A 14,744-nucleotide genomic window follows, 5' to 3' on the forward strand; every position below is an offset into this window, starting at 1 on the left:
CTCTTAAAAAGACATGAACAATCTATACATTTCATGGTTTGTTTATTTTAACAGAGAGAGAGACGAAATATCAACATAATAATAATAAAAAAAATCATTATAAATTAATTAATTTGTATTTGATTAAGTGAAATAAGCATTTGATCCCCTACTATCCAGCAATAAATTTGACCCCCACAGACCAGTTATGTGCTCATGAGGCACAAAAATTAGTCCTGTCCCTTTAAGAAAGTACTCTTAATCTCACCTCATTATGTGCATGAAAAACACCTTTTACAGAATCAGTCTCTTCCATTCAAACCTCTCGACCACCATGGGCAAGACCAAAGAGCTGTCAAAGCATGTCAGGGACAAGATCTACACAAGGCTGGAATGGGCTACAAGAACATCAGCAAGAAGCTTGGTGAGAAATAGAATGCTGTTGGTGCGATAATTCAAAAATGGAAGAAATACCAACAGTCATTAGCCCTCGTGCTGACGCTCCAGGTAAGATCTCAACTTGTGGGGTAAGGATGATTCTGAGAAAGGTGAGGTGTCAGCCCAGAATTACATGGGAGGAGCTTGTTAATGATCTCAAGGGAGCTGGGAGCATAGTCACCAAGAGTAATACACTTCGGCGTAATGGATTAAGATCCTGCAGTGCCCGAAAAGTCCCTCTGCTCAAGCAGGCTCATGTACAGGTCTATCTAAAGTTTGCCAAAGAACACCTGAATGAGTCAGAGAAGGCTTGGGATAATGTGATGTGGTCAGATGAGACCAAAATTGAGCTCTTTTGCTTCAACTCGCTATGTTTGCAGGCACAGGAATGCTAGATATAACCCCAAGAACACCATCCCTACTGTCAAACATGAAGGTGGAAACATTCTGCTTTGGAGCTGTTTCTCTGCTAAGGGTACAGGAAGACTTCACCGCATTGAGGGGCTGATGAATGGAGAATCTTGAATGAGAACCTCCTGGCCTTAGCCAGAACACTGAAGATGGGTCATGGATGGGTCTTCCAGCATGACAATGACCCAAAACATACAGCCAAGGCAATAAAGGAGTCGCTTAAGAAGAAGCACAAAGAACATCTGTGGAGGGAGCTGAAACTTTGAGTTGCCATGCAACTGCCTCAAAACATTGGAGAGTGACTGTAAAGAGGAGTGGGCCAAAATCCCCCCTGACACGTGTGCAAACCTGGTGACTACAAGAAACGTCTGACCTCTGTGATTGCGAACAAGGGTTTCCCCACCAAGTAATGAGTCATGTTCTGCTTGAGGATCAAATGCTTATTTCACTTAATCAAAAATACATTTATAATCTTTATTTTTTTAAATTTTGGATTTCTTTGTTGATATCCTGTTTCTCTCTGTTAAAATAAACCTACCATGAAAATTATAGACTGTTCATGTCTTTATAAGGGGGTAAACTTCCAAAATCAGTAGGCGATCAAATAATTATTTTCCCCAGTGTACACTGTGTTGTTATCTTAGCTGTGATTTAGAGTGGATTTACAATACTTCGTTGCTGTGTCCTTAAAAGCTGCAGTTTAAGCATCTCCTGTGCTTTAAACAAAACCCAATTGCTGCGTCATTTAAAAATCATACATCTGCCACCATATCTCAGGTTTAAAAGATATGGTTTTAGTACAATTTTTTTTTTAATTTATTGAGTTTTAAGCAAAGACCTTTGTAGATAAAACATATTTCATCTCAGGTGTTTTATATATTCCATGCAAAGGCCTATACACTTTCAACCTTAAAGTTTTTGTGGACTTCATGGCATGTTTTAATTAAATTTTATTGTGCACTGAGGTACAATATTCAACTAGAAGAAGGGTTAAGTGCAGTTTTTGTTAGGCTTTTTCAGAATGTGTTGCCTAAGTTGATTTAGGTTAACACTATTATTGACTTAAAAGAGAAACTATTGCAGACTCGCATATTCATGTGCTTCCTCAAGTGTTTCAGGCTTATGATGGTATTCAATCACCTTTCTTTGAATCATGTTTTAAAGCTTTAGCCTCATTAAAGACAAACTTTTATTGATTCCATTAGGAACAGATTGTGTTCCTCATTGAATTTTCAGCACTTACTATGATATTGCTTGTTCATTTCTCAGAGATATATCTATAGACTATATAAATATTGGTCAGAGAAAGCTAACAGGTCAGTTGAATCAGTGCAGTTTCATGTTGAGTAATTTACAACCCACTTGCTTTTGAGTGCTAAAATACGCAGCACTGTACACAATTTTTGTGGTATACACAGACTTTGTGTAATTGCTGTTGCTGTGTTAGGTTAGACCTAAAATAGGCTGTTATTGTGTGCTATGGGAATAAATTAACTCTAGGAAGACAATATTAATCTGTTTATTTTGCATTTAAATATAAAATATTTTTAATTAAAATTAAATATATGAGGAAATATTTCAACAAATTTTAAAAACAATATAAGATACTATATTGATTGACAAATTTGTAAGCTTTTATATTGTAAAATATGTCCTTATTATGCAGTGATTTGTTACACTGGTTTACAAGGTTTTTGTTTCCTTTATGGTTTTTGGTGTTCCAAATAGACTTTTTGATGCTGATCACAGAAATTACTTCGAAATTTTTACATCACTTACGGTTTTTGAGAAACGGCTACTTTTGTTTTACAATCATTGTGAATTTTTGAGACATAATATTGCATATATAGATTTACTTGCTCGACAGTACATTTTATTTATTTTTTTGGTTAAAATCATATTTCTGGTGGCCATGACTAATGTAACATTAATAGAGACTCAATTTGTTAAAGTACACCAAGGAACTGTTCCAGATCATGCAGGAACTTGCTTGGGCACACTTGGGCAAGTCCAAGCTCAGCTGCAAGATTCTAGCTTTTTTCCATGTCAACGCAGCCTTACATAACTAGCAGTTGCGGTGAGTAACAGTCTTTCTATGTAACGAAATGCTCATGCACACAGACGTATCACTGAAACTGCTGAGTTTAAAGACTGTGCACTTGATTTCATATAGATTTTGAAATGTAATAGCTGTGACATATTTTGTTACATATGTGGCGAGTTTACTCCGAAAGCACTGAAAAGGAATATGACTGTACTCATTAAAAAGGCATACGAGTTATACTTCAGGTGCAAAATTGGTGACCAGAATAAATGATGGGCTCCTCATATATGTTATGCATCTTGTGCCAGTAGTCTGTGAGCTTGGTTGAAAGGTGTGCGACCATCCATGCCATTTGCTATCCCAATGATATGGAGGGAGCAGAAGGATCATAACTGATTGTTACTTCTGCATGATGAATGTATCAGGATATTCTTCAAAAAACAGGAAATTTATTGAGTACCTGAACTTTGCATTGGCAAAGATCAGTGCTGCATGATGACAGTCTTCCTGTTCCAAAACATCCAGTGGTGTGGACATTAGAGGATGAGGAGGTAGGCAGTGATGGCGAGCTGATGCAGATGGAAGCTGCTGCTGATCCAGACTTCGCGCCATCAACAACCCTCATGTATTATCTCAGGTAGAGCTGAATGATCTGGTCAGAGATTTGGGTTTATGAAAGAGTCAGGCACAGCTGCTTTGGTCAAGGCTGTAAGGATGGAATCTTTTGCCATCCAGCATGGAAATTTCAGGATTTCAGAGCAATCGTGAAGATCTGAAAATATTTCAGTCAAGTCAACAGTCTGACTTTTTGTTGTGACATCGATGGATTGTTTTGTGCTCTCGGTTGCGACCATGAAGCATTGGTGCCTGTTTATTGAATCATCAATGTTAAGTTTGAAGGCTGTTTTGCTGTACAACGGCAATATTTACCCTTTCATACCTGTCAGACATGCCGTTCATATGACAGAAACGTATGAGAACATGCAGCTTCTGCTGAACCACATTCAGTACTCAAGATACAACTGGAATTTGTGTGGTGATCTTAAGGTAGTTGCAATTCTATGGGGTCTGCAGCTATGAATCAACCAAGTATTGTTGCTTCCTTTGCAAGTGGAACAGTTGAGCAAAAGATTCGCATTACATCAGAAAGGTCTGGCCTCCCTGTAAGAAACTGGTGCCAGGGCAGAAGAATGTTGCACATGACCCATTGGTAGATCCAAAGAAGATATTTCTTCTGTCTTTGCACATCAAACTTGGGCTAATGAAAAATTTTATTAAGACAATGAACAAGCAAAGTGAGGCCTTTGCTTATCTGCAACTGTAACAATTTCCCTTAGGAACAAGTGCGAGGCAGAATGCATGTGCAGGGGTGTTTTATTAACAAGGGAAGCAATCACAAAAAGGGCAAAATGAACAGGGGCTGTCACAGATGACAACAATGCAGCGAGCGGAATAGAAACAGGACAGACAGACATGACTTACCAAAATAACCAACAAAGTAGAAGACAAAATGCAGGGCTTAAATAACTAAGACAATCATGTACAGAACAGACTCAGGTGAACATGGGAACATGGGGAACCAAAACACGGACTGGGATGAAAGAATAGACAAGAGGTGGTGAAAACGAAACTAAGGAGGAGAACCAGGAAGTGCAGGAAAACAGACGACAGGGAAGCCATGACAATAGGGACGCCAGGATCGCAGCCATTCCTGACAGCGGCAGATGTTTCCACGCTTAAGTGATGCCAAGATAAGGGTGTTTTCATTGGCCCACAAATCCAAGATGTGATGAATGATAGCCACTTTGATAGTCTTCTGCAGGGTGCAGAACATGTTGTGTGGACAGCCTTCAAGAATGTCATTTGTAACTTTCTAGGCAACTACAAAGCACCTGACTATGAAAAACAGGTTCAATGTCTGCTTCAGGCATACAAATCGATGAAGTGCAACATGTCACTTAAGATACATTTTCTTCATTCCCACTTGGACTTCTTCCCAGACAACCTCAGTGCCATGACTGACAAACATGGTGAAAGGTTTCATTAAAACATTGCCAAGATGGAGAAATGGTATCAGGGCAAGTGGAATCCATCTATGCTGGAAAACTATCATTGGGCTCTTATCCGTGATGCATCAGACATTGATTATAAATGAAAATCTATGGCTAAGCATTTCTAGTATTTTTTCATGTTGCCAGCATTGCCATCACAGTGTACGCCGCTAGAAACTTGACAATGCTTAATGAAAATTGCAATTTTCTGACAAACAGTACATGATACAGACATTATAAATACATATTCATATTCAGCATGTTAAAATCTACTTGTTTCACCAAAAACAGCGGAGGAAACAATTTTTTCTCAAAAATGTATTTACCAGTGTTATGATATAATTTGACAGGACATCCAGTTTAGAAGAGGTTTAGTGGATCAGTCTTGTGCTTGTTTGGACAGATCAATGAGGTTTAATGCAAATATGTTAAAATTAAATATAGACATGACTTTCTATCCAAATCAATTTAATGAAGTATTCATTAATGTTAAGGAGCATTTAGTTTGGGCCTCAAAAAGAAAACTTTTATTCTTAAATGTGCTAACTCAATATCAAATTACAAAGTCTACTTTTAATTCTGATGCTGTACTTTCTGTAATAATTCATGGCCATGTAAAATGGTGTTTCAGGTACAACCTGATGTAGTGAACATGGAGAATTCTGTCAGAAAGTGATTCTTAAACATATATTACTACTTAAAAAGACTTGCAGAAGAATTGATGACTCAGATTGATGCCACTGGATCTTTACAGAAGCTGCCATTTTAATAGTAAACTCAAATTGATGTGCTTACATACACTGATCTTTTTCTTTTTTAAAAGCAGTGTGAGGATCGTTCTGCTCGGGAATACTAGTGTTGGGAAGAGTGTAACAGGAAACAGGAAAAATTACAATTCAAAAAACATTCAAAGACATTCAAAGATGATACGTTAGTGACCACTGTGTGTCAGAAATATACAGCTGAATTCAATGGGAAGCAGATTACTGTGATTGATACTCCAGGGCAGTTTGATTGACATTGGTCATGTGGAGATCAGGAGCGGAATCACTAAGTGATCCACATGTTTTCCTGCTGTTGCTGCTACTAGGAAGGCGGTGGAACCAGACAGTATCTGCGGTAGAGTCCTCAAAGCCTGCACAGAACAGCCAGCCCTGGTATTCACTGACATCTTCAACCTCTCCCTGATGCTCAGTATCATCCCATCTGGCTTCAAGTGATCCACCATCGTCTACGTCCCAAAGAAACCTCGACCCTCTGGCCTTAATGACAACTGCCCTGTTGCCCTCACATCAGTTGTGATGAAGTGCTTTGAAAAGCTAGTCAGAGACTTCTTCACTGCCACCCTCCATGGACCCACTGCAATTTGCATACCGCCACAACTGCTCCACTGATGATGCAATTGCACATCTGCTCCACACCACACTGATCCCCCTGGACAAAGGGAGGGGTAATTATGTTAAAATGCTGTTTGTCGACTACAGAGCAGCATTTAACACTATCATCCCCTCCTGACTCACTACTAAATTGGAGGATCTAGGACTGCATACATCCCTGTGTGACTGGATCTCCAACTTCCTAACAGACAGACCACAATCAGTACAGGTGGGCAACTGTGTCTCATCCACCTGATGAGAGAGAGAATCCTCACAAGGAACATCACAGTCTGGTTTGGGAACAGCACCAAGCAGGACAGACAAGCACTCCAGAGGGTGGTGCGTTCAGCAGAGCCCATCACTCATACGGAACGTCCTGACCTGCAGACCATCTACTACAAGCGGTGCCAGACCAAGGCCAGGAAGATTGTGAAGGACCCCACCCATCCCAACAATAGGCTCTTGTCTCTGTTGAGGTCAGGGAAGCGCTTTCACTCCCTGAAGACCAATACAGAGAAACTGAAGAGGAGCTTCTTCCCACAGGCCATTTGGGCCCTGAATCAACTGATAAACTGTGGGGACCACCACCATCAATAAAATGACTGTAAATTGTAAACTGGAATTGTACATTGTGTACATATACATATATTCATATTTTACATTGGGTATATATATATATATATATATATATATATATATATATATATATATTTCCTCAGTTTGGACAGAGCACTCACAAAAACCATTTCACTGTGAGTTATACCATGTATGACTATGTACGTGACAAATAAACCAAACTTGTTGCTGAAGGTGGGGCAGTGCTTCTCAGAGGAAGAGAAAGTAGCTGTGCAAATGATCTAAAACATTTTTGGGACAAATCTGTGATGTACACTAATCAGCTTAATTGAACAGTATGGTAACAGATACCATGTGTTTAAAAACAAGGACAATAGAGACCACACCCAGGTGACTATGCTCCTGGATAAGATCAATGCCATGATAACACTGAATGGAGGGAGTTGCTACACTAATGAGATGCTCTTCCAGGTAGCAAGAGAAACACTAGAAGAACAGGAGAGAGAGGAACAGATAGAGAAAGATATAAAACAGAGATAGAAATATGAAACAGAGATAGAAAGAAAGCCATCCAAGAGGAAAGACTGAATGAGAGAAAGAAGAGAAAAGGAGTTTAGAAAGAGAAAGAAAAGTGACTCAGAAAAGAAATGGAAGAAAAAGAGGAACAGCAGAGATTTGCTGCTTCAAAAAAAAGAAGAAATTATGAAAAAGAAGGAAGGATTATGAGAAAAGTTGAAAAAATATACACAAATGCAGAGAGAGGAGTTTGAAAGCAATGCTACATCTGTAGCATGACATATACATGCTAGTTTGACCAAATATTTGCCAAGTATTTTGTAATGTTCCATTCTGTGTTTGTTTAGTGTGTGTGTGTGTGTGTGTGTGTGGTTGTGTCCCATTACAGATTCAGTTACATATTCCAGTACAGCATTTCATATTTTCAGCATGTCATGAGACAAGAAGCTAGAGGGAGGAAGGCAGTGATATATGTTACGTTGGTTTAATAGTGTGCTATTAGTGATGTGTGACTTTGCTTGCAGTTTTCACTTTGCTCTTGTCTTTGCCCTTTTTCCTTTTGTATATTTGTTTATTTGTATATTTGTTTATTTGAATATTTGTTTATTTGTATATTTTCCACTTTGCACCTTTTATTGTGTGTTCACTGGTAATTGGGGAGCGACCGCCATTTTGTTTGGGGTTTGATCTGTCTTTTCCACTTAAGGAGTAAGTGTGGTTGTGTGTGTATTTTCTTTTGTCTGTGTAGGTTTAGTGAGTGTATAGTGTGAATTTGTTTGTTATTTTGGCCTGGGTCACTCCTGACGTTATAGTCCAGGGTCACACTGTCTCTTGTATATATATCACACTGTCTGTTGTACAATACATTGGCTATCATTGAACTACTATGGTCTGTTGAAATCTGATTTCATTTCCACTACACACTTGTTTAGCCGTTTTCCTCACACTTCTTGGTATGGCCTGGAGCCTATACAAGTTCGTAACAGTAATTTTTAAAAGGTTTTCACAAAATCAAATGTACTACCTCAAACTATAGCCAGGAGGAATTCTATATTCAGAGACATTAATGAAGATTTGAAGGATGGTTAACAAAATGTGCATGATAAATGATGAGTTATAGTTCCCAAGTTCACACCTGCAAGCTTTTTCTAATAAATTCTATGATGTGTGCAGGAGGGAACAAAACATCAGTGCGGGAAAGGTGTGTTTTCCTATACTCCCAGCTGTCATTATTAATCCCTCCCATGTCCCGTGTTTTTCCCTGTCTTGTGTACCTTAGTTCCATTCTGTAGTTTCATTTTCTCCAACCCTTGTTTCTAGTCTTGTTAAGTTCATGCATTTAAACCCTGTCTTGATCCCTGTGGTTGTTTTTCATTGCATTTTTGTGCATGTTTATTTGAATGCTTGCATTCATTGTGTTTGAATGTTTAAATGCCTGTGTTTCAAAGCCTTCATTTTTGTTAGGCTATTTTGTTTAGCCTTCGTGTTTCTAGTCTGTTATAGCCTGCTTCCCCTGTTAACCCTTGTTTTGTTACCATGTATCTACGTACTCTCCGTGTTGGCTCTATGACCCTGGACTACGACTCTGATTCTGAATTTGCCAATAATAAATCTCGCTCTTCTCAACAATTTTCCCCATAGACATCCACAGGACATATGCATACATTCCTGATCATAACTTATAAATCATCTATAACTCTAAAGTCAAACCATGTAAAGCTACTCTAAATGCTGATTGTGTGTTTTCTGAGGTTGTTGAAGTGCTCCATCAAACATAATGTTATTGAAAATAAGACCTTTCATATTTGTTTTAAAGATTACTGTGACCTAACTGGTGTAACAGGTTAGTAAAGTACTCTTATTACTGTGTCATGTGATTTCAGGTAAGACATACATAAACAGTAGTCACTTCCTGTAGTGACTCAATCAAAAGCAAAAGGAAACAAGCTGCGGCAAAATACTGGAAGATGAAATCTTGCTGTTCTTGACCAAGTTGTGCTAAAAAGGTATTTGCTGTTTATTTAGCTTTGTATCTTGTTTGTTTATCTTTTTTTTTTACAAACATTGGTATGCAACCTTTCTGTTCAGTTGTGTTATAAAGGGCTTAAAGTGTCATCAGGTGCTCAAAAGGATAAAAAGCAGCTAGTAATTTACTTTGGTAGATTAAATACTACAGCAGAGTGGCATTTAATATACTGTCCAAAATGGTCCAGAAGGTACAATACCAGTCAACAATCGGAATAGGCTACCAAACCAGAACAGGATGAGGCCAAGGCGGAATGCAGAAAAAAAACAAAAAAACAGTTCATAAACCAGGAAGGTAAATAGCAACATGAAAGAGGATTAACACAGAATAAACAGACCAGTTGAAACAGGTACAGGTGATGACAGTTAATAATCTGGAGCTGAGGAGCGCTGGAGATGACTGTGATTTGGTCGAGCTGGTAGGATTGACAGATAACATGGTGGATGAGATTGATGTGAGCTGTAGACTCAGGTAGGGAACGTGACACTGTTAAAACTTTAAGATGTTTAAGGTTTTTCACTTGTGTTTTAGGATTTAAAGCTTTAGAACTGAGATAAGCATTGTCTTTCCTTTTTTTCTTCATTTGGGCCAAAATAATCACTTCTGTTTTATCCTTATTCAGTTGAAAGAGATTGAGATGCATGCAGTTATTGATAAGCTCAGTGCACTTACACAAATGGCCTAATGGACTGTCGGGAGAACAGGTAATGTGAGTCTAGGTATCATCTGCATAATTATGACTGAAATATACTGAAAAGAATCACTGCCAGAAACTTCCCAAAGCTGTATTTGTCAAACCAGAATCCTGCCGGAGAAAGGCAAAAAAGTGACCTGCCCCCACAAATAAATAAATAAATAAAACCCTTAAAAATGGAACATAATTGTTAAACCAAATCTAATATCTCAAAGTCAGTTATACTCAATTAAATTACAAACATTCATGGATTTCAAACAAACACTTTCCTGGCTTCACTGTATCAAGAAATTACAAAAAAAGTGATATTTTATGAATAGTGATATACCTAATACCTGTATTCTTATTTAGCCAATTTAGGTATTTGTACAAACAAAGGGTTAGGGAATATATTTCCAGTGTTGTTGGGAAATTTCTTAATATATATATAGTTGTTGACATGCAGGTCCTCAACCATCCACTAGGGGGAAGAGCACCCTCCAAACCTCTTCTTTCCGCAACATTATTTATTTAGCATGCAGCAAAATGTAACCATTTTCTACAATCTATCTGTCTCTATCATTTGTCTTTTAACAAGCTGGTCTTCCTGTTTGTTCCTGAGTACACCTGTAAAACATAATTTTTCCTTAAAATTGGAATGAAGGAAAGCAAACTCATAGCAAGCAAAGACCCAACTATTGATGTGAATCCTGAAAAGATGGAGTCACCATCTCTTTGTTCTCCATCAACCAGCAACCTAGGTAAATATCCCAACTGCAATAAGATGTGTACACTTTAAGCATATTGTTAAGATAGCTTTTTGAAAGTTTGTTTACTATTTATTATACTACTTGTATACAAGTGATCAGTACAAACTCATTTTATATTATTATCCCAGTGTCTATCACAAATTTCTATGAAGATGTATATCACATAAACAGTTGTATTCTTAACGATGACTGAGGATGATTTTACAAAAATTTCAAATTATAGCTGTTTGAAAAAAGAAGAGACTTGTTTGAAAAATAGAATTACGGACCAAATACCAACACTTCAAATATATTTGACATGATCACCAACTTATTGAGGAATAAATAAGTTTATTGATTAATGTATAAACAAATTATTTACATCGTGAGAAACATGTTATAGGTTGTGACAGCAGACATGGCTCAGGTTACAAAATCCATAACAAATGACAACCAGGGGAAAAAAGGTGAACAACAAAAGGAAATAAATGAAATTGGAGGGCTAGAACTTTTGTGAAAGCCAGAGAAGTGTTTAGTTATAGTGCTAATGTGGCTAAGACTAACATATCCAAAGAGCTCATCTTAGATAGCTACTGCAAAGTTGCCTAAAAGATTCATTTTTCGACTGCTATATAAACTAGAGAGGGGAAGTAATATTAACCTGAAGTATTGCTTGGAAATGCATATCACTACAGACAAGAGATAGCATATGAATAGACCATACATTTTTCATACTTCCAGTCCAAGGGCTGGTTGGTTAATATCCAAATATTAGAAAAATATAGTTAAGGCATACATGCAATAATTGTTTGAATGCCTGAAATAACAAGACATAAGAAAAGTTAATACTTATTTTTGAGAGGCTGGGTTTCATAACAGTTCATTGATGATGGCCAGTTAGATCTCACTCAGAGTTGAGAGTATTGAGACTTTTAAATATGTCACAATGCATTGTTGGTCATAAATGATTAATAAGTTCAGATGGGGACATCTGTTATAGTTACTGAGGGGTGCTGTGGATTCAGCATCTGTACACTCAGTATGGACTATAAAATCTTGTTTCACTCATGGAAATTCAATAAAGTAATATCCTGTAAATGTATTGGGTCTTGTAGCGATACTTATGAGAAGGCCTTTCATATGGGAAAGTTAACTTTCCTATAGCCCTTCAAGAATATGCACTTTTAAAAGTTTTTTTTGTTGTTTTATTTATTCTGGGTTGTGAAATCCTCCTGAAATTGGAAGCAGGGTATATATGGTCTTTATGACCACAGACCTGGGCGGAGGAACTAAATGTTTTAGGCCAAGTGTCATGGCAGAGTAATAAACCTGACTTACATAGTGGCTTTGAAAACCTGATAAGCGAATGGAGTGCCCTTTGTAGTACAGCCAAAAGAGTTCTTTACAATTTGAAGCACAATCAGTTCAAATAGAATTAAAGTATCAAAATCAAGACTAAGCATTCAGTAACCCTGCAACGTTTGCCTGAGTACTGAAGGGCATAGAGCAGGACACACAGACTTCCTCGACAAGGACGAACATTTAATTGAAACATAAAGACAACGGCACTAACATGGTTTACAAACGCCACATGGTTAACATGGAACAAACACGATAAAATTTAACACTGTCAAAAGAACATTCAACACTAACATTAACACCCTACATGAACAATAACTGACAACACTGCACAAAACAACAAGAGTTTAATTACACAGAAGACTAATACAACATAGGTGTGTGCAGGTGTGGCTACGAAACAGGATGTTCCCACTGCACGTGGCGGGCCAACCACCATACTCGCGGGAGGTAAGCCTTCCGTGACAGAACCCCCTCCCAAGGGATGTGGCTCCCGACGCATCCTTCCAATAAATGCGAACCTCCGGGCGCCATGTACACGTAAACACGAACACAGCATGGCCATTCCTGATGCCCACCTAGTAACAGGCGGGTCAGGTGCCGCCAGCAAGGGAGACCTCGCAGTGAGAGGGAGAAAGGCAGATTCCCTGCCTCCCTCAGGGTAGTCCGATATGCTCCCAAGGACATTGTGCCTGGAAACATAAAAGGCACAAACAAAAACACACAATAGCACCAACTCACAAACATAAGGTGGTGTGACTTGGCACCCGCCGTCCTCGCAGGTGCCTAGACGTATCCGTGGCCTCAATAGACACGCTGGGGCGCATGTCCACCCCGGTTCTAGACGTGTTACCCTCAATGGCAGTCCTTGTCTCGTCTGCTGCTCTAGGAGCATACCAGAGGTGAATTGCCTCCAGGGCTTTGGGCAGACACCTCCAATCTCGCTGGCGAGTCAGTTGAAGGGAAGGGACTCAGGAGATCCCACTGGCTCCACCGAACTGCCCTCTTTCTGGTCGTGGTGATGCCCCTCAATCCTCCTTGGTCTAGATTCAACAGGTTCAGGGTCCCCCCACCAAGAAATTCCTGGAGCTGTTCCCCTCAGGACACAGACAGCGGTCACGGTACTCTCCCCAATGTCCTGGGATCCAGGCAGCAGTGCGGGGGCTGGCTAAGCACCTCCCACTAGGAAGGCCGTTTTTTGATGCATGGGCTCGTGTCCTCTGGTAGTCGGTTATTCTGTAACATTTCGCCAAGCACCGAAAGGTAAGGAGCAGGACGAAAGGTATGGAGCAGACTTCCTCGGCAAGGACAAACATATAATTGAAACAAAAAGACAATGGCACTCACATAATTTACAAAATATAAACACCACAGGGATAACATGAAATAAACACAATAAGTATGGTAACAAATAACAATTAATTAATTTGTGACCCCCTTATAGCAAAAATGCATAATTTTATGAATTACTGGAAGGGTGCACCACTCTCAAATATTTAGAAAAACAATCCACTAGTAAATGTGAACTACCAAATGCTTATTTATGTTATATCGGTCTCATTTCTAAATTAGTTCATATCTTGTGCAGTGACTGAATACCGTTGCTTCGAATATATTTGACACGATGACCAACTAGAGGAATAAATTTGAAGTTTATTGAGTCAGGAAAAAAGAAAGTATTGACATTGTGAGACATGTTTTATGGCTTATGACAGCAGACTTGGCTCAGCGTAAAAAATCCGTAACAAATGACAACTGAGAGAGAAATGAAAGGGGAATGAGGAGAAATAGGAAAAATAAATAAATAAATAATGACAAACAAAAACAACAAAAGGAAACAAATGAATTTGGAGGGGTAGACATTTTGCACAAGCCACAGAACTGTTTAGCTATGGTGCTAACTTGGCTAAGACTCACCTAGCCAAAGAGCTAAAGGAGCTAGTTACCGGAAGGTTTTGGGCCATGTGTCCTTGCGGAGTATTAAACCTGCCGTACATAGTGGCTTTGAAGACCTAATCAGGGAATGGAGTGCCCGTTATTGTAGAGCCAAAAGAGTGCTGGTGTTTGTAAAGGAGGCCTCTAAGAGTGGATGTCATGAATTGTCCCAGGGGTGAAAGTCCGGTTACTTAGTAGGGAAGAGAATGCTATTCCAAAGTATCTTGATAAGGAGACCTTCTGTGAAGGATGTTGACATTACCTTAGGGGTAATTGCAGTCGCAAGAGTGGGGGCTGTGTCTTTCACTACACTCTTTAGATTTGTTATCATTTCAGCATACATGCCTTTTGATGGGATTTGTTCTTACCCTATGTCAGAATAATAAACAAAAACAGTCTGATTTAACAAAGACCAATATTTTAAGTTGTGCTTTAATTTGTAAACAACTGTGCTTTACAAAATGAAGCACAATCAGTTGAAATAGATTTAAAGTATCAAAACCAAGACTAAGCGTTCAGTAACCCTGGAACGTTTGCCCGAGATCCGAAAGGCGTGAAGCAGGACGTATAGACTCGCTCAACGAGTACAAACATGTAACTGAAACATAAAG

General features: G+C 38.8%; 1 protein-coding gene across 1 annotated transcript in view; it reads left to right on the top strand.

Moving 5' to 3' along the window:
• The first annotated feature begins 9,775 nt into the window (after positions 1 to 9,775).
• Positions 9,776 to 14,744, top strand: part of LOC113587474 (interferon-induced very large GTPase 1-like) — a 9,746-nt gene continuing 4,777 nt past the window's right edge. Inside the window, exons 1-4 of the mRNA XM_035525051.1 lie at positions 9,776 to 9,871; positions 12,603 to 12,821; positions 12,981 to 13,145; positions 13,246 to 13,421. Of these exons, the coding sequence (XP_035380944.1) occupies positions 9,776 to 9,871; positions 12,603 to 12,821; positions 12,981 to 13,145; positions 13,246 to 13,421 (656 nt within the window). The remainder of the gene's footprint in view (positions 9,872 to 12,602; positions 12,822 to 12,980; positions 13,146 to 13,245; positions 13,422 to 14,744) is intronic.

This window comes from Electrophorus electricus, chromosome 4, assembly GCF_013358815.1.
Source record: "Electrophorus electricus isolate fEleEle1 chromosome 4, fEleEle1.pri, whole genome shotgun sequence".
NCBI classification, from domain to species: domain Eukaryota; kingdom Metazoa; phylum Chordata; class Actinopteri; order Gymnotiformes; family Gymnotidae; genus Electrophorus; species Electrophorus electricus.